The 20,967-nt window shown below is 38.1% G+C and overlaps 1 protein-coding gene across 1 annotated transcript; it reads right to left on the reverse strand.

Annotated features, from left to right (window-relative positions):
• Positions 1-1,081: 1,081 nt before the first annotated feature.
• On the reverse strand, positions 1,082-20,668 carry LOC139949556 (latrophilin-like protein LAT-2). The gene is made up of 15 exons (XM_071947936.1): positions 20,599-20,668; positions 15,644-15,769; positions 14,126-14,304; positions 13,146-13,198; positions 10,737-10,860; positions 10,203-10,300; positions 8,803-8,902; positions 7,992-8,145; positions 7,260-7,338; positions 6,784-6,844; positions 5,608-5,693; positions 4,509-4,629; positions 3,137-3,178; positions 2,229-2,367; positions 1,082-1,196 (listed from the first exon to the last, which is right to left on the reverse strand). Exons 1-15 carry the CDS (start codon positions 20,666-20,668, stop codon positions 1,165-1,167), a joined length of 1,464 nt encoding a protein of 487 aa, XP_071804037.1. The 3' UTR covers positions 1,082-1,164.
• Positions 20,669-20,967: the final 299 nt, after the last annotated feature.

A 20,967-nucleotide genomic window follows, 5' to 3' on the forward strand; every position in this document is an offset into this window, starting at 1 on the left:
TATTGCAAGGAAAGTCATGTGGATACCTGCGCATGACTGTTTTGTCGAAACATTTAAAGGAGCACGTTGCCTGGGATCGGTCGAGTTGGTCTATAAAAAGCGTTTGTAACCGTTTTTTATAAAATGCATATAGTGGAAAGATGTTGTAAAAGAAGAATACGGTCGGCCATTTTTGGGAGTCAAAAATTTGACTCCCATAAATGGCCGACGTGTTAGTCGACGAGGTAAATGCAAAACCGTGCAATTTCGAGGCATGTTTGTGTGGATCATTGTATTCTACTTTTACAACATCTGTCTACCCATATGCATTTTATAACAAACGGTTACAAACGCTTTTCAAAGACGAACTCGACCGATCCAAGGCAACGTGTTCCTCTAAGGCACGTACCAAGCGTCATGCTGGCATAAAGGGAGGTTGTCATGCACTGCATCCCATTCTCTTTGGAGCTTCCTGCCTGGTGCATCTTTCCCTCCATCCTACAATTTTAAGAGGAATATCAACTCCTACCTTCAGCTGTCCTAAGTTCTTTTCACTATAAGTTGTCTTTTAGTAGCCCCATACCAAAGAGTGGCTTTTAGCCTTGTTTGGGGGGTGAACTTGCAAAGACAAAACATCAGAAATATTCACCACCAACAACCAACAATCAAACGTCTTTATATCGTACTTCCATTTTCATTTCTTATGTCAGTATTCCTCACTGCAGTGCCATTAAATTTAGCCCGTACAGTCATGCGGTTCCATTGCAGACAGTGCCTTGCTCGATGTTTTTTAGAGTTACTACATTCTGGGTAAAAGGGTAATGCTTCTTTTTTTTTGCTCATATCCAAATCAAGACTTAATTTACCAAAAATCTGCATGGTTTTAAAAAGCAGACAAGACAAGAACATATCACATGACCTGTCAACACTCAAACACAACCTCAAGACTCATGTGTTCAATTGGTCAGCTTACTAGCATCCGGTGCCGTTGAATGACACTTTTCCAGATACTGTGCGCCTTACAAATTGTATGTTGTTTTTACTATGGTCACATGTCCTGGCTCAAAAACTTAACTATACCTTAAAACTACATTCACGAATATATAACTAAATAAATTTTATTGCTTCCTATATTGATACCTAAATACAGGTTTCACCTCTGAGCGTTGTTCGTTCCAGTAGCCTCTAAGTCCAACCAGCTTTCTCCCCGAATGGTACTAAAACACAACAGACATAACACTAGTTTTAAGTTGACTGTTGGGGTTTAACATTGCGCATGTGGACTCGTGCAGTTGCGTAAAGTTTCGTGAAATCGGCTGCTGGTGTCAGATGCATTTGTGTCCGCCATGCAATACTGTCCGCTCCGGACACTTTTACACATGCAATCGTGTCCCGGGGTTTGCAAAAACCGTCCGGCGGACATGTACATGACTGTACGTATTTGCGCGCGTAAGCGAGCATGAATAGTCACGTGTTTTATGAGTGCAGCGAATACCCAACGGCCGAACATTTCCCATGTCATTCATGACATGCACTTATAGCTTGTAAAAAAAATGGCGAACGTGTTCCGTTGACCAACTTAGGGAAATACTGCAAGGACGATTTTGCACAGGGGCGGACACAACTGCATGTGCAAATGCATCCGGGCGGACACAATTGCATTATGCAGCAGCGTCCGGGCGGACACGATTGCATGTGCAAAACCGTCCGGCGGACATTGTTGCATATGCAATAATGTCATCCGGCTAATGTCATCCGGATAGTACTGCATAGAAGACACAATTGCATGCGACAACGGACGTCAGTTTGACGAATTCATGGGTCAATTCGACACGTATTACTTGGCATACTAACCCATCCAGGGGTCTGGCACCAGTAGCCGATTTCACGAAACCTAGGATTAATCATAATCTCCAGTTAGGACGAGTAACCCGTCCTTACTTACAATGGGTTCAATTCGTCCTAACGTCTATTCAGGCATGTGAGACTTCCTCTTTTCAGCTGATTTCCTCTTTTTGGTTTCGATTTTCCTTTTTTTCCCCTTAACTTACTGTGTACAAAAGTATAGGCTAGTTACTCACATGCCTGGTCTATGGATTCGGATTTTGACTCCTCCCAAGTCCAAAGATAAATCATAGGTTAGGGGCCCGGGGAGTTCGGTGTAATGGACGGCAGAGGACCCACATCAGAGTCAATTCTGACCGGTATTTAGGACAATGTTTTCTACCTCAATGCGATTGTGTACTCACCCGATGAGGTCTTACTGTCCAAGCTTGTGTTTTTGGTGCTGCTAGACGCACTCATTGTACTCATACGGAGCTGATTTTGTTGATCCTCACCTCGTTGTGGTGATATCTTATTCTTGAATTTCTTCAGAACAGTTTGAACCTTAAAGAAATAGAGTCCAACAGTATTTATTACCAAATTGGTTCACAGAAATTATCATCCAAGTAGATTGCCTAGTGTTACTGTTACGGCAGGCTTACCATTTACATTTCATAGCGCTGCTAACCGTAAGTACACGAAAAGGCTAACCTTCCGATGCTTACACCGCAGGAAAATAAATGACGTCACAATGCAAATCCATGGTAAACGTGCAATAATGCCGCCCAATTTTGCTGCTAACCTGTGAAATAAGCTTGCCCCTCAGCATTTTATTTTATGATACAGGAAGTACGGAAATTTGCTTACAGTTTAAAGCAGCGCTATGAAATTGAGACCAGGTGTTGTAAACTTTCTTTTTTTTTTCGAAATTTATTTTACACTCTAAGAACAATGTTGAACGCTTGAGCGAGATGCAAACCAATGTTGTGAGCGAACTGTTTGTTCAGTGTTGTTCATTATTTCCTTGTACTCCGTCAATGATGAAGAAAACACCAGTCGTGTAGTTGGAATAAGATGAAACTGTAGTTGTGTAAATTCACTGATGCTGAAAGCAAATTATGATTAATATCTTTGATCAAGAATGTTGACAAATACTCCACATTTCGCAGGAAACTTTGGAGACTTTGGGATACTGGAAACCTTTTCCAAAGTAGATTATTCTGCGACTTGCCGAATACCTTTGATCCAGTCAATGTTGCGCCCTCTATCGGCAGCTGGTACAAAAATAACGTCGCCAGTCAAGACAAGTGACTATCACGAGTAGGAAACTTACCTCTTCAGTCCTTAGACAGTACAGAACAAAGATGAAAACTCCCTGAAATAAATACAAACAGGAGAACAAAATAAAGATAAATTACTACAATTTGTAATTATGTTGATTGCCTTCAGTAATTGAACAATGCACAGTTGTTTCTACTACTCAGTGTATTCACTTTGATTCACTTTAACGCATCTGACTACGACGGGACACCAGGTTCGAATCCTGGCAGGGTTCAATGTTTTGTTTTAACCTAAACCTCCCGTCTCTAAAAGATTATGCCTTTCTCTGTTTGTGTTTCCTTCAACGGCCCTGTGGCCCAACGGATAAAGCATCCGACTAAGAATCAGGGCATGTTCGAATCGTATGTTTTGTTTTTACCGAAACCCTACTCCCTTCTCTTAAAGGGGATTTCTTTCTCTGTTTGTGTTTCCTTCAGCGGCCCTGTGGCCCAACGGATAAGGCATCTGACTTCGAATCAGGGCATTCCCGGTTCGAATCCTGGCAGGGTCGTAATGTTTGTCACAAAAAAGAATTCCGTAACTACAGTTTAATGAGCTATATGTATTAACTTTGTCCCATGGCTCTCTGTGTTATCGGATTTGGGTCATATAACTATACAGAACAACGACTTCCAAATTCGAATCCTTGCGGGGTAATTTTTGTTATCAACCCAAAATTTAAAGTGTGAAATCATTGTTGTAGTTGTTTTCTTCCAGGCTCCGGATGCCGAGCAGATTAGACAGCGGACTTCGAAATACATGGGTTTTGAACCAGTGTGGCAGGAGATGTCCATGTCCCTTTTGTATGTTCGTGTACGTTTTTGTGTAAAATTGTCCTTGTCTTTAGGGTAGAGGAAAAAAAAGCTTTTTCTTCTTCTTTTTCCTACATGTTAACGTCAAGCTATTTTCTTTTTATTGTTCATTAACTGGATTAAGTTTTCCTTAGTACAAGTTATTATATGTTTTCTGAACAATGTTATTACAATGTATTGATTGATGTTGACATGAAATAAATGTATCTGAAATGAAAAGTTGGTCTGCTCATGTGAAAGATTCTGTCCCGTCAAACGCGAGCTGTTTACAACTTCTTCTGGCAGCGCCCTCTGTTGAATCCTCCTCCTCAAGCCCATGTAAATTTTCCATGTAGGGAACATAATCTCCGGGGACAGATTCCCCAGGACACCAGCAACACGGAGCCCCTTTTCTATACCTAAAAACACAAAATGTCAAATTGTGTTTTAACCTGAAGTGTGTTAGCAACACGGAGCCCCTTTTCTATACCTAAAAACACAAAATGTCAAATTGTGTTTTTACCTGAAGTGTGTTAGCAACACGGAGCCCCTTTTCTATACCTAAAAACACCAAATGTCAAATTGTGTTTTTACCTGAAGAGTGTTAAGAATGACGAACAGAACGCATGCGACGACCTGTCCGCTCACACCAAAACCCAAGAGCCAAGTGAATCCCATCAGAGGTTGAATAATCATGATTGCTCTCAATACGCCCCTATAATAAGAGATTTACACAATCACAGCTGAGATTAACATTCATATGCAAATCGATGCAAATTTATGCAAATTCAACCTAAACTATGATCAGCGTTTTAATGAAACAATCATGAAATAAAGCACCAATTATTCGACCCTGCAACATTAACTTAAGTCCACAGCTATTTTGTACCATGAAGGGAAAACAAATAAACAACAGTTATTTGGACAAGTTCGACAATTTTGTTCATTGGTGTGAAAACTTCGGACACAGTTGAACTAACTGTTACGTCAGTGCTTCACACACCGAGGTTTTTTTTCTTTTCTTTTTGCAATGATTTGGGCCAATTGGCTAAAACAAGTGGCCTTGGATCGGTCGAATTGCTCTTTGAAAAGCGTTTGTAACCGTTTGTTATAAAATGCATATGGGTAAAAAGATGATATAAAAGTATAATATAATGATCCACACAAATATGGCTCTAAATTGAGTGGTTTTCCATTTACTTTGCGAACTAATACGGTAGGCCATCCATAATTAATGGCCGACCGTGTTAGTAGACGAGGTAAAAGGAAACCCACGCAATTTCGAGTGATACTTGTGTGGATCATTATAATTCCACTTTTTAAATATCTTTCTAATCACATTATGCAAACTTTTAATTAAATAAAACACCTCACATAATTAGTAGTTTTGTTTCAACAAAATCAACACAATAACATTGTTACAAACATAATTTTGTTTTGTTTGACTGCCGTTTAAAAAGTGTATAGTTTTTTTTTATGAGACACACAATACAAGTGAATAAAAGTGTAGTCTAGGAGCAAGACGTTTCTTGCCGAGCGCGGTCGACCCGCACATTCAACTCACACCAGTAGCGCCATGCCAAGGACCACTTTTACACTATAGCCCACAAACCTAAACGAGAAAACGTCTTGCACAAAGACTAAAGACATGTCTTGAAATTCTAAACACTGTTTTCACAGTCGCTGCCTTTACCTGATTTTAGCGAGCTCCGTTTTGTCCTTGGTTGCCTTCAGACGCAGATAGGAACGTATTACTGCAATCACGAACACCGTGTTCACCTGCAAACAATTTAATTTTAAAGGCAGTGGACACTATTTTGGTAATCACTCAAAATAATTATTAGCGTAAAACCTTTCTTGGTCACGAGTAATGGGGAGAGGTTGATGGTATAAAACATTGTGATAAATGGCTCCCTGGAAAGTGCCATAGTTTTCGAGAAAGAAGTAATTTTCCACGAATTTGATTTCGAGACCTGAAGTTTAGAATTTGAGGTCTCGAAATCAACTATCTCAACGCACACATCTTTGTGTGACAAGGGTGTTTTTGCTTTCATTATTATCTCGCAAGTTCGATGACCGATTGAGCTCAAATTTTCACAGGTTTGTTATTGTATGCATATGTTGAGAAATATCTTTTCAAAACTGGCTAATTACAATTCTGCAAGAAGTCTGCATAATACGGATCGATCGATTGGCGGTATCTGTGTATTGGACTATGGATTTAATTTCAATTTGATTAAATTCATTATTAATTTCCATATTGGTTAACGTGAAATAGATGCAGCTCAACAAATTCAAAAACAATTTCCAACCTAAGAGCCGATTTTTTTAATGAACGATTGAATAAAAAGCATACCAATACAGTGTTGTTTTGCAAGCCAAACGGAGGCTGGTATTTGAATGTTTCATAGATAAGAAACTAACCGAAACATTAGCCTTTCCTAAGCACGATATCAACAGATCATTTTTGTTTGCAAACACCGTGCATGAAGCTGTGCACTTGTGCACACACGCGTATACGTTTATAGTGCGTTCCACGTTGTACATTTTGTTGTTTTTCGTGTGAATGGTCTGTACTGTTGACAGCAAAAACCAAAAGCAAAAATGAACACTAACATACTTAGCTCTCCATCAATTTATTTCCAGTAGTTGGATAACTAGTTCAACTTTTCTTTTCTTCCTCTTTCTTTGAAGAGAATATTACATGAAAATACACAAATTCGACTTTAGTCATAACAAATCAAGCAACCCTGTCTTGCACCACAATTAATAACCTTCCACAATTTTTTTACGGGCTCTATGGCGTCAAACAGTTTACCAATGATTTCAATTTTTGTTAATATCACTTGATTAAAAAAATAAATCTTACCGTTATGACTACTGTTATTGGGCAAATAAACGCCCAAATTGCAATCCCATTGAGCCAACATCTGAAGAAAAAAGGTGAGATTAAAAATAACGTTTACACTTTTTTGTTTTCGTTTTCTTGTCTTTTTTCAGAAATGGACAGTGACTTTATTGTTTACTTAAAGTGAATTTAAATCATGTCTCACTTTTGTATTAACCAAATATTTTCAGGACTTTTAAAGATTTTAAAAATTACACCCCAGCTGTGGAGAGTTATATAGTTCGTTCTTTTGTCCTTGCACTTTCCGAATCTCCCACAACTTCAACACAATTTTTTTTCGCAGCATAGTTTGCGTTCACTTCTGCGAACGGTTATTAAATTAACCTGTCTGCTGCCCCCAAGTGTCTTCAAAGGTGTCGCATTAGTAAAAAAAAAAAAAAAAAAAAAACCAACAACAAAAACTAGGCACTTGAAGTGCACATAATTTGAGGACTTACCCGGGGAAATCACTTGAATACCCGTAGCCATCTGACTGTACGGCAGCAAAAGTGATTGCAACGATCGGAATAGGCATACCTGAAGAAAACATGACAGGTGTTTTAAAATGCTTGCATCAATAACGTGCTTACCAACGAGCGGAAATAACAGCATTAAATGGACTGCAAAGGTAAAGAGTCAATCCTTATTCGAACACTTATAAATCAGCGATGTACTTTTACACATCCATTTTACAGAGGTGTTTTTAGCAGACCCTTCCCATATAGGCCCTAACGCGCCATCTGTAATAACTCTATTTGTTGGCAAAAATGAAGGAGCATGTCACTTTTCTGTATGGCGCTGATGGTGGCTTGTTTTTGCGTCTGCCTAGTATTTTCAGGACTTTTTAAGATTCTAAAAATTACACCCATGTGGAGAGTTATATAGTTCGTTCTTTTGTCCTATTGAACTCTATTGTTGTTGCGAACCTACAGTGTATGTATGCATGCGTGGATGTAGTCAGCATACGTCATGCCAAGGGCTACATAGTCTTTACCCAAGACGATAGTGCTCGATATTGGATAGTGTACTACGCTCAGTTGTAAATCGCTTAAGCGCACCCTCTTACGTTATGATTAAACGCTTGACTGGAAAGCTTAGCCTGGCGAGATAATTGCTCCCAATATCCCAATGCTCTGTTCGTTACCTATCGCTTCAATCGTGACGTCATAGTAATAATTCACTGAACTTACCCCATCCCAGCGCCATAACCTTGAAAGGGTGGAGCTCTCGATGAAAAATGAACACAGCCTTGACGAAAAGCAGGGCGCCCTCTATCAGCATCCAAGAAAAGGAGGACAGCAGGAAATAGTGAAGCAAAACGGCAACGGCTGAACATGCAGTTCGCTGAGGAAAAAGGTGCATCAATTATGAGTAAATTTAATTTCAAAAAGAAGCTTGAAAGGAATGAATGAACAACGTTTCAGATGGACGAGTCCTGGAAAGTAATGGGATGAGTTTCGAGGCGACGGGAGAGACTACTGTTATTATTTTTTTCATCAATAAAATAGAACAAGAAAAAGAAAGTAAGCGTTAAACACACAATGCAAATACAAAAAGTAATTGATGGGGAGGAGCTAATCAATGATAATTATAGAGATTTGTTTTTACTCCTGCAAAAATCATCGTGTATCACATTGCGCCACATCACCTCGTAAGCAATTACATGGTGCTATGTAAAAGAAGTATAAGTCTCACTATTTAAAACTTAATCCCACCTACCTCTCAGGAAAATACTGTATGTTAAAGTGCCAGGGCGTCGATAGTGACGGATATTAAATAACAACAGCATTTATAAAGCGCCACAATATCCAAAAACAATTGCTCAAAGGCGCTGTGCACAAAAAGGCGAAAGCACTAAAACATTATTTAAAGGAAAACGAAAGCTAACAAGAAATGAAATTTATTAGCGCTATTGTAAGCGCTCTTCGAAGAAGCTTTTATTATTGATTCATAGGTTTTACGGGCTGCTCCATTCTTTTGGGGGTAATAAAAACGACTCACGTTTTCTGCCGCATCAATCCCAGTGAAGAACACGAGCTGGGAGACCAGTACAGCAAATGCCAGGTTGCCGTGAACAACGTTTCGCTCCGCCTTGAACATCCTGTGAAAGACCACCAGGGGTGAATTCACAAAGAGTTAATACAAGACAGTAAAAATGGATTTCACAAAGATTTAAGACTTATTTCGAATTACTCATCCTAACTTAGGACTAGCCTTAGTTTTTAATGTCTCCTGTAGGAATATTCCTAGGACGAGTATAGTCCTACTCTTTGTGAAATCTATACCCCTGGGGTCGATTTCACAAAGAGTTAGGACTATTCCTAACTTGGGACTAGTCCTAGGAGATATACAAATTGCATGGTTAGTCCTAAGTTAGGACGAGTAACTGGTCCTAACTCGAGATAAGACTAGTCCTAACTCTTTGTGAAATCCACCCCGGACACCTTTGGTGATTGTCAAAGACCAGTATTCTCACTTTGTGTATCCCAAGATAAGCATAACATCTGTGAAAACTTCGTAAAAGTTGACAGAGAATAATGAAATAAAAGGGGCACTGGACGCCTTTGGTAAATGTCAAAGACCAGTATTCTCACTTTGTGTATCCCAAGATAAGCATAACATCTGTGAAAAATTATCGTCAAAGTTGAAAGAGAATAATGAAAGAAAAAACGTCACCGTTGCACAAACTTGTGTGCTTTCTTTTTAATATAGTGTCCAGTGCCTTTTAAGACTAGTCTTATCTCGAGTTAAGACGAGCAGGACGAGTTTCTCGTCCTAACTTAGGACTAGCCTTAAGTTGTAATTAACTTCCTAAAGAGTCATGGGACTAGTCTTAAGTTATAGAACTATCTTTGCGAAATCGACGCCAGTACAGATAGTTATTGAATGTATAATCAAACCGTTGCTATTTTCATATTGAAGAATAAGATAAATTAACCATTCAATCATATAGAGCAAAAAAATCAGCCAAAGATGTTCATAGGCGCTCAAGTTAGTTTGGTGTAATAACGATACATTTGTTGGAAAATATAGCATTTGAGGAGTTTCTTGAAAATGTGAATAGTGTTATAGCATCCTTGATGTGGTTAGAGAGAGTGTTCAGTTATTTTGGTCCGCAACAGGAGAGTGAGCAATCTGCAAATGACACAGATGGGTTGACCAGAAATACTTAGTGGGGCGACAATATGGGCTTTCCCCGGGTGTTGTCCTATGTTCACCTCCCTCCCCCACTTTTTTGTTCATTAAAGAACCCTGCACACAATGTAGCTCCCGAATGCATACAAAGAAACGTGCGTCGTCTTGCGTCCAAACCAACAACTGAGGGAACCATGTTGTTGATATCAGTTCCAAGACAAAGTATTGTTTATTTATTTCAATATTTTGCCAATCTTTGAACTTACTTGAGTAAAGTGAAGGCACAAAGGGTCAGAGCCAGGCAGACGATGGTGATTACGTTTCCAACGGCAGATAAAACGTCCAGAGCTTTAAAGTCACAAGCCTGTTCAGAGAATGAGGAAAATTAAAGCTAGGCAAAAGAGTTAATAAACATATAAAAAAAGAAATATCCAGCAGCAGGTTTACAAAAGCAACACTTAATTTAAAGACGTGACGATGTTTAACATGTTGACAAATATTGTCTAAAAGGCAGGGGACACTATTGGTAACTACTCAAAATAGATATTAGCATTAAACCTTACTTGGTAACGAGTAATGGGGGGGGGGGGGGAGTTGGCAATGGTATAAAACATTGTGCGAAACGGCTCCCTCTGAGTAGTTTTCGAGAGAGAAGTATTTTTCCACGAATTTGATTTCGAGACCTCATCATTATTTAGAATCTGAGGTTTCGAAATCAAGCATCTGAAAGCACATAACTTCGTGTGACAAGGATGTTTTTTTCCTTTATAGTCTAAATGAACTGGGCTTTGAGTACCTACATTGGAATCTGGATCAATCTGCATCAGTACCGCGAAATTCGTCAGATGGTTGAAAGAGCATATAGTGGAAGCGTCACCCTCTGATGTCATAGTACATCCTTCACGTGACCATTCTTCGGTCACACTGGATGCAGACAATTAAGAATACAAACATCACAATTAAAATTGCGGTTTTTATTTTTTCTTTGTCCCCATTCTCTTGTCTTGTGGATATCTGAGCGCTTTTGATAATTTTTATAAAAATGGTGAGGGGGATGTAAATTTTAAGTTATAATTATTAACCCTTTAGTCCATGCACCGCCCGAGTTTGCTGAAATCCAATTTCTCAAGATTCTTGCATTGAATTACTGGAATCGTAGTTCAAATTTTAAAAGATTGCCATGGCTTAATGTGTATGCACAATTTCTTACCCTTTCGGTAATATTTGTATAAAAGTACAAGTTCTCATGGGAACAATAAATGCCTCTCGTTAAACGGCTACGGTAATTTTTATGGCGAATATGTTTATGCACGGATAAAATGGACACAATAGCTTTTCAAGGTTTTTGTCTGGCTCAATGCTCATACTGATTAAATGCGAAGGCGTTAATTTTCGACAATATTGTCATAAATGATGAACAATTTCCTGTTTACTATAGTGAGCGGTTTTTTTTTCTTTCTTTTCGTAAGAGCTAAATTATTTCATCATCATTAGCTTCGACAAGTCAACTGTGAAGGGAGAATTAATAACGGTCTATAACAACTAGATATATTAACAAATGCGTAGACCTACTAATGACTATCGAGTTTTCTTTTGATGTTCCTTTTTTTCTACAAACACTAGCTAGCGAGGTTTCCTCGTACCGCATACAGTGTATCGCTATAGGTGGCTGGGCGGTAGGTGACTGCTCTATATTCCGACACCCCCATGTTCCGACACCCCTATGTTCCGACACCCCTATGTTCCAAAACCCCTATATTCCGACAACTCAACCTATACTCCGACGCCCCTATGTTCCGACACCCCTATACTCCGACACCCCTATGTTCCGACACCCTTATATTCCAACGACCCAAACACCCCTATGTTCCGACACCCCTATGTTCCGACAACCTGCACCAATAATTTGTGTTGGTCATTTGTTTTTTAAGAAAAACGGTGCGACTTAAAGAAACTTCACCTGACCGCAATTTAGTCCATAAACATACCGGTAACCTATATTTATGTAGCAGTAGAGGGTTGGAATCTTTATTAATTGAAGGCTCATGAAATATGTTATCAACACGTCGGACACGCATCTAACAATAGCAAAGCACCGATTATCTTAATTCTATTCCATCATTTTTAAAACAGTACAAATTTATCTTATGAATTGTCAAACCTAATCCCGGCCGAAATTCACCGGGAAACCTGGCTGTAAAACAAGTTGTGTTGTTGTTGTTATTGATCAACAGAGTAATAATGTGCGAAACAACTTGTCGGAACATAGGGGTGTCGGAACATAGGGGTGTCGGAATATAGGGGTGTTGGAACATAGGGGTGTCGGAATATAGACTGAATTGTCGGAACATAGGGGTGTCGGAACATAGGGGTGTCGGAATATAGGTGTGTAACCGGGCGGTACAGTGGCTAAATGGTTAATTGTATTGTTGTTATTAATCATTTTGACTACAGCTTGACCACGATGGGAAAACATTGCACTTCGTGGAAAACGGAGAAAAAAATAACATGTGGCCATGACTAAGTGTATATTATATAACACCCAAGCAGATCCTTGCCATTTGATTGGAGGATTGTCCGTCACGTGATAGCAAATAAAAGTACCATTGCACGCTGAGTCACTCACCGTGCTTTTTCGTTCCATCCGAAAAGTACCATTGCACGCTGGCAGCGTGCAATGGTACTTTTCGGATGGAACGAAAAAGCTGAGTAAAAACGTCACTGTGTGCGCGTGTCTTTGGTAATGCAGCAGGTGTTCTGCAAGAGGGAATAGTAAAATTACCAGCATTCGGCTTTACACAGTTGAAATTGTTTGTTTTGAAAGTTGTATCTTTCAATCAAAATGACAAAGATCTACTTGGATGTTATATAAAACAAATAATGAATGTTTTCGTTGAAAGCTGGAATGTTCCATTCAACTCGGCTCCGCCTCGTTGAATAGAACATTCCATCTTTCAACTCATGAACATTATATTCGCACCATTGCACTCATAAACATTCAACATGTGGTCAATTTATTTTATTGTATATGCAGTTGTAATTGTTAATTGTACTGTTGCTATTAATATTAGGTTTTACAAACTTGACTTAAACTTGACCGCGATGGGTTGCATCGACTTTGTAATGGTTAATTTAAAAGTGACATGTGGTCACGAGTGTTACCCTCCTTTGAGGAATACATTAAAGAAAGTAAAGGGTGTATAGCTTACTCATCGTAGTAAACGCAAGTCCTCTTGAGCTTTCCTGTTTGCTTCGTCTGATTCTGCAATAAAATATTATTCTCAACAACAGTCATAACATTACAATTACAAACAACGTGTTGTGCACAGAAATCATTGAAATCGGTCGATCTCTCTGCCAAGTAAACTTCAGAGAACAAAATTTAATATGCCCAACAATTTCGTGGTTTTCCTTTCACTTTGCAAACTATCACGGTCGGCCATTTTGAGTCAAAAATCTGACTGGCCACAAATTGGAATGCCATGTTAATTCACGACGTATAAGGAAAACTGTGCAATTTTAAGGCATGTGGATCATTTTATTCTACTTTGAAATGCACATGGTTCTTAAAGGCAGTGGACACTATTGGTAATTACTCAAAATAATTATTAGCATAAAACCTTACAATATAAAACATTGTGAGAAACAGCTCCCTCCGAAGTGCCATAGTTTCCGAGATAGAGGTAATTTTCCTCTAATTTTATTTCGAGACCTCAAGTTTAGAACTTGAGGTCTCGAAATCAACCATCTAAACGCACACAACTTCGTGTGACAAGGGTGTTTTCTTCTTTCATTATTATCTCGCAACTTTGATGACCGATTGAGCTCAAATTTTCACAGGTTAGTTATTTTATGCATATGTTGAGATACACCAACTGTGAAGGCTAGTCTTTGACAATTTCAAATAGACCTTATGCATTGACGTCATCCAGCGGCCATCTAGAAAAACAGTGACGAAACAATCGAAACGCACAGATTTGTACGCGCGGCGCACAGGATTGGCCAATGAACAACCTCCTTTTGACCTCTAGGTGAGGGCGCTCTACTGAAATGACGTCATGTGCATAAGGTATAAATTATAGTGTCCACACGGTTACAAACGCTTTTTATAGACCAACGTTACTCGCCCGGTCCCAGGCAAGGTGTCCCTGAGTACTTTAAAAGAAAAAAAAAAGAAAAAAATACATACGTGCCGGTGGATGAGTTCTACTTGGATGGGATGCCCTTTCAGATCTAAGGAATCAGCGTCGCCATCTTTTGATTCCAAGGAGACAGACACGATAGCTGTTCCTAAGAAGGAACCATTGCTTAGATTCCATGATAACTGATGGGCGACCTCATCAAGGGTTGATACTACAGAGAGAGCAGCTAAAAAAAAAAAACAAAAAAAAAAACAATAGACCTTTATTACGGTGCAGCCATCGTGAATTTCTCTCATTGATATCAATGTTACCAAACCGAGGCTGGAAGAACAAAATAGTCTGGTTCCTATTTTCAAAATGATAACTAGCATTCATTCTTGTAATTCGATACGAGGAACATGACCAAGGCGGAATCAGACGGAAAGAGTTTAACTGCGTTTGGTATTTACTTTTAACAAAACTATGATCATAAAAACGTGTTTTTTGTTTGTTTTTGCAAGTCGTTTCATCAACGGCAGACATGGCGCACTGGAAATGATTAATATTATAGTGATGTGGGTAACTTCCTACGGGGTAAATATTTTATTATTGACTTGTACGGAACTTGAACCCGCGACAACCAAAATAACTTGGCGCTCGACCAACTAAAGTGGTCTAGCTCGAATTGACACATTATATAGACCAGTGGTGGTTGATCCGCTCCATGCCCGTACTAAGGGGCTGTTACCCGCCAACAGATGCATCACTTTTGGTAATTACTAAAAATAATTGTTAGCACAAAAACTTCCTTGGAAACAAGCAATGGAGGGTTGTTGATGGTATGAAACATTTTGGGAAAAGGCTCCATCTGAAGTAATGTACTTTTTGAGAAAGAGGTAATTTCTCACTCAATTAACAAGGCTTCAACTGATAAACATCCGAAAGCACACAATTTGTGCAACAAGGGCGTTTTTCTTGTTTTATTCTCTTGCAAATTAGATGACCAGTATAAGAGCTCAAATGTTCACAAGCTTATTGTACGCATATTATGTTGGGATACACCAAGTGGAAATAATGGTCTTTGACAAAATACCAAAGGTGTTCAGTTCCTTTAAACGGTCTATGTAACTTTTGTAGGACAAAAACACAATGCCCACAGATTTACACTTAACTTACACAGTTTGAAGATAATGATAGTAGAAAGCTTCCCTGAAAATATTACGTGCTGAGGTGCTGTAGTTTTTGGGAAATGAGTAAAACAATGTCATGAAAATAATTTTCGACTCATGAGACGAAAATTACTTTAATCATTTACAAACGTTGTTTTACTCATTTCTCAAAAACTGCAGCACCTCAGTAAGTAATATTTGAAGGGAAGCTTTCCACTACCATTATCTTCAAACCCTGTAAGTTTAATGTAAACCTATATGGACATTTTGAAAAAGTACCCGAATCCTTTAAGTCAAAAGAGCAGTAATGTGCATTCTTCTCGCAGTAATAGTAAGCCTGCGATATTTTAGAGAATACAACACTACCCTGCGGATGTCCCGATACCAAATTAGTTGAGACTCATTCTTCGTTCTTACCACCTTTGACGCCATTCAGTGCTTTAGTAGACACTGACACGATGGCTGAGGTCAGAGTGACTTTACTTGATTCAGAGGTCAATGAGTGAGTTTCCCCGTCGTTTCTTAATGGTAGAAACGCAGCCTCTGCAAAGAAAAAAAGAATCAAAAAAGAACACAAAAAAAGTGATAAAAACATTATATAACTTACACCGATACTTCAGATAGGACGTAAAGTCGTTGGTCCCGTGTGTTGTGTAGCGCACGTAAAAAAAACCTCATTGCCATAATTTAAAAGTGAAGGGGTTCACCCCGGTGTTCCTGTTTTGATTGACAGAAAGAAAAAAACGCGCCACTGGACCTTGTTAATCGTTTACATGGTGATAATATAAAATACTATATATGTAAAATGGTACTAGATATAGTTTAAACGCAGTCCCGCGCCAGTGACGGATGTGTGCGTCTATACGAAGCCACTATATTATTACTATTACCCTTACACCGATGTGTGTTATAGCACTGTACCCAGTAATTTCACGAGTTCTGTGTAAACACTCTGGTGGGATTCGAACCCTGAGGATTTGTCAATCTAGAGTAGTGTATTGCCAACAAACGATATTGCCATGCAGGTATAGCTATAGGGGCAGTCGGTTCGAATTCCACCCGAGTATGAATGCCTGTGATGTTTGTTTTCACAGAACTCAGGAAAGTACCGAGTATACAGTGCTTGAACACATCGGTAAGAACCAGAAATACTTCATTTTAAGACTATAGTCAAATGTACTTTTACGTCATTCAATTTAACAATCATCGAAGCTGCATTCAAATTCGCAGGTTTTTTTGGAGGCGTGCGTTAAGTCATTCAATTTCATTTGAGGGCAGTCAATTCTGGAATTTGTGCATTCTTAAAAACGCTTGGTTAACTTGTTGTTTCCTTACGAATGTTAAAGGCATGTTGTTCATTATTTTGGCACTCTTGAACATGCCAAGATGTCTGGCACGCCAACAGATTGATGATTGGTGATAATAAAAATAAAAAAACATTAAACAAAACACAAAAAACACATTCAAACACATTCAAATCAGGTCTTGCTCAGTTAAAGCAATTGGACACTTTCGGTAAACAGTATTGTCCAAAGGCTAACACTTCGTGTATTACAACTTATATATAAAATAACAAACCTGTGAAAATTTCGGCTTAAAAGGTCTTTGGAGTCGGGAGTAAAAAAAAACGGACAAAACCCACCCTGACATGTGTTTCAAATAAATGGCTTTAACCATTAAACCTCACCCGAAAAAAATAAAGAAGAAAAAAAACTTATGGGGCCCCAGGTGAAGTCTACTGGAAACATAACAAAAAAAAAATAAGGTTCGTTTGATTTAAAAGTGAAGGTACGAAACAGTTGCCTTTTACAGTTTATCTGTTTATTCGTATTTCTTAAGTCGTACTTACTTGAATCCTCGTTTAGCGAAATTGATTGCCTCTTTACGAAATTGAAAATGATTAAATCAGCAAAATCTCTAGTCCAACCAGCTTTGCTAAATTGAATGCTGATTGTGTGTCATAAAAAAGAATAAATTTGAATGCCTCAAAACGAAACTGAATGACCGAATTCTGAATTTAAAACCGGAGAGGCAAAATAGCTTTTATTCGAACGCCTGAAAATTAAATTGGCTGCTCATTTTCCGAAATTGACCGAGAAAACCTATACTAACAGTAAAGCACCCTCAAACGACTTACATCGACACAGCTATGTGGATCAAACGATTTTGTATGAATTTCATAAATAAATAGATTAGAAAGCTATAATATTAATTTGTTCTTCCCAACCTGTTATTTGTCGTGTTGTGAGTCCATTGACTTGCATATAAATTATGATTGTCACACCCAATAATTATAATTTATTATAAGTAATGCTGATAATGGAAGAGTAATTTCCAAACCTTTTTAATAACCACAAAGTGTTTCACAGAAACCTATCCTGTTTACAAACTGCACGGCAAAGGACCAAACTCATTAACAGGGAAGATAAAGCAATTAATCACAAAACTGCATAGAACTACGACTTCCGCCATCTAGCGCCATTGCCAATTAAAACTATTACCGTGGTGTATTGCCGAATCGACGACATGATCATTATTTTTTTTTATTTTTTTTTTATTTTTTTACAAAAAAACTAATAGTTTAAAGGATTTGGGTACTTTTGTCCATAGATTTACATTAAACTTACAGGGTTTGAAGATAACGATAGTGGAAAGCTTCCCTTCAAATCTTACTTACTGAGGTGCTGTAGTTTTTGAGAAATGAGTAAAACTATGTCATGAAAATACGTTTGTAAATGCTTAAAATAATTTTCGTCTCATGAGACGAAAATTATTTTCATGACATTGTTTTACTCATTTCCCCCAAACTACAGCACCTCAGCACGTACTATCTTCAGGGAAGCTTTCTACTATCATAATCTTCAAACTGTGTAAGTTTAGTGTAAATCTGTGGACATTGTGTTTTTTGTCCTACAAAAGTTACATGGACCCTTTAACAAGCATTTTCAGCGACATTTTTCACTTGTTGCACATAGACCGTGGCTCATACGACCAGGCAACCATACTACGTAGTTGAACACAATGCAACAACACACAACATGATTGCCGGTGATTAATTTACCCTTTACCCTTTATTGTAAACTGAATAAGTTGAGGAATATTCTAGTCTAAAATAAAGCCTGTTGATGTATGTAATGTCAAAGGAACACGTTGCCTTGGATCGGTCGAGTTGGTCTCTAAAAAGCGTTCGTAACCGTTTGTTATAAAATGCATATGGTTAGAAAGATTTTTTAAAAGTAGAATACAATGATCCACACAAACTTGCCTCGAAATTGCGTGGTTTTCCTTTTACTTTACGAACTAACACGTTCGACCATTTATAGGAGTCAAAAATTTGACTCACACAAATGGCCGACCGTGTTAGTCGACGAGGTAAAAGGAAAACCACGCAATTTTGAGTGATACTTGTGTGGATCATTATATTCTACTTTTAAAACATCTTTCTAACCATATGCATATCAAACAAACGGTTTCAAACACTTTTTAAAGACCAACTCGTCAGATCCAAGGCAACGTGTTCTTTTAATGGTTTAACAGATGAAACTATGCATCGATTCCCTGACAAAAAAAAAACTATTTAAGTGTGGTTATTGTCAAAGATCAGTCTTCTCTCTTGGTTTATCCCATCATAAGCATAAAATAACATGCCTGTGAACATTTTGGCTCAATTGGCCATCGAAGTTGCGAGAAAATGATGAAAGAACAACACCCTTGTTGGACGATTTTGTGCGATTTTAGATTAGGAATAGCTAACAGTATTTTAATATTTTAGTGAGAAATTACCTCTTTCTCAAAATTTATGCTATTTCAGAGAGGGCCATTTCTCACAATGTTTTATATTATCAACAGATCGACAGTGCTCGTTACCAAATCAGTTTTTAAGTTAATATTTGTTTTGAGTAATTACCAATATTATTAAGAGCTCTTATAAGAAAAAAATGAAAAGTGCAGAAGCCCGCGAGGATTTTTTCTTATGCGGAGTCTTTTGTTAGGAGAAAATGGGTCATCAACTGAAATGTCAGCTGAATAAATCGTGTCATTGTATATTAATTAGATTTTCGAAGAACACTTTATTGTTTAGTTAATCATCCATGACTATACTGATGGTATAATGATGATGAGCATGTTGTGATGAGTGTGTTTGAAAGCGCAGTGTCGAGCGCCGAGCCATTGTAATTATAATGGCCTTCGTCCGGTCATTATTTTATCTCAATCTTTTCGCTGACATGTCGGGAGTAACACATGGTTGACTTTTATCCCCAGGCATTAATTTGGAACATCTATCAAGTTGTATGACATGCTGCGAACAAAGTGATTAGTTGCTGTGAGACTTCTCGCTGTATACTTGCTAAGGAATGATTTTTTTCTTCTTTTTTTACGAATTAATTCTTTATAACAAAACCAGTACAATTGGTTTATTTTTGTTGGCCTTGAGTGCATAACACATGATAAGTAAACACATACTGATTATGAAGCCATGAAATTAAATCACGAATATTCGAGAAAATGTAGCTGAAAACCCCGTTTGAAATAAAAACAGCGGATTTCGGTTGTTATACAGCCACAGATAAGAACGATTTGATTATGATGCTGAAATGTTTTCACTATTTTCTACGCAAAACTGATTCAGCCCAAAACTCTTACATTAGTTTGTTATTTCTATGCATGATCATACAAAACGTGAACACTATCTAGAGCTAATGTCAGCTCTACCCATCCTGCGTTCATATTATGTTTAAAGGCAGTGGACACTATTGGTAACTGTAAAAGACTAGCCTTCACAGTTGGTGTATCTCAACATATGCATGAAATAACCAACATGTGAAAATTTGAGCTTGCGAGATAATAATGAAAGAAAAAACACCCTAGTCACACGAAGTTGTGTGCGTTATAGATGGTTCATTTCGAGACCTCAAGTTCTAAATCTGAGGTCTCGAAATAAAATTCGTGGAAAATTACTTCTTTCTCGAAAACTACGGCACTCCAGAGGGAGCCGTTTTTCACAATGTTTTATACCATCAACCTCTCCCCATTACTTGTCACCAAGAAAGGTTTTATACTAATAATTATTTTGACAATTACCAATAGTGTCCACTGCCTTTAAATAGTTAACAACACGTAGGCCTAAGCACCATCATAATATGTATAAGTTACATTTTTGTCTCTATTTGGAGTAAGTCAAATGATTTTGATTTGCTCATCATTTTTGTTTGACTTCACATGTGATTTTTGCTGCATTTGTTATAATTTTTCGTATTTCCTATCAGCATACGTGTGTGAACAACAAACAAAATCATAGACCCTCCCTAAAAATCGATTGAATGTCCCGGAAAACCTTTACTAATAACAAATATAAAAAGGTTATAACTCACCAATATTGTCCAGTTGTGCACTCATCCTTGCCAATGACAAGGAGGCGTTGTCGATGCTCTCTTGAAACATCTTTGACCCAATCTCCGACTGAGAATAAAATAAAATAATATAAGTAAGCAGAATAAAAACAGTGTTCAGGTTGTATTAATTGAAGCTTTGCATGGTGTGTATAAATATGAAGAAATTATAATTTTTTTTTCTGAATCTCTTTTGAGAGAGTGTTGGCTCTGAGAAGCGCCGATGTGGTCTCGACGTGTCGAACAGTATACTCTTCTCCTGAAGACAAGCAAAGTATACTGCTCGAAACGTCGAGGCCACACCAGCCTTTTTAAAAGCCAACACTAACAAAAAAGGAGATTTGGTTGTCT

Source organism: Asterias amurensis, chromosome 17 (assembly GCF_032118995.1).
Source record: "Asterias amurensis chromosome 17, ASM3211899v1".
In the NCBI taxonomy this organism is placed as follows: Eukaryota; Metazoa; Echinodermata; class Asteroidea; order Forcipulatida; family Asteriidae; genus Asterias; species Asterias amurensis.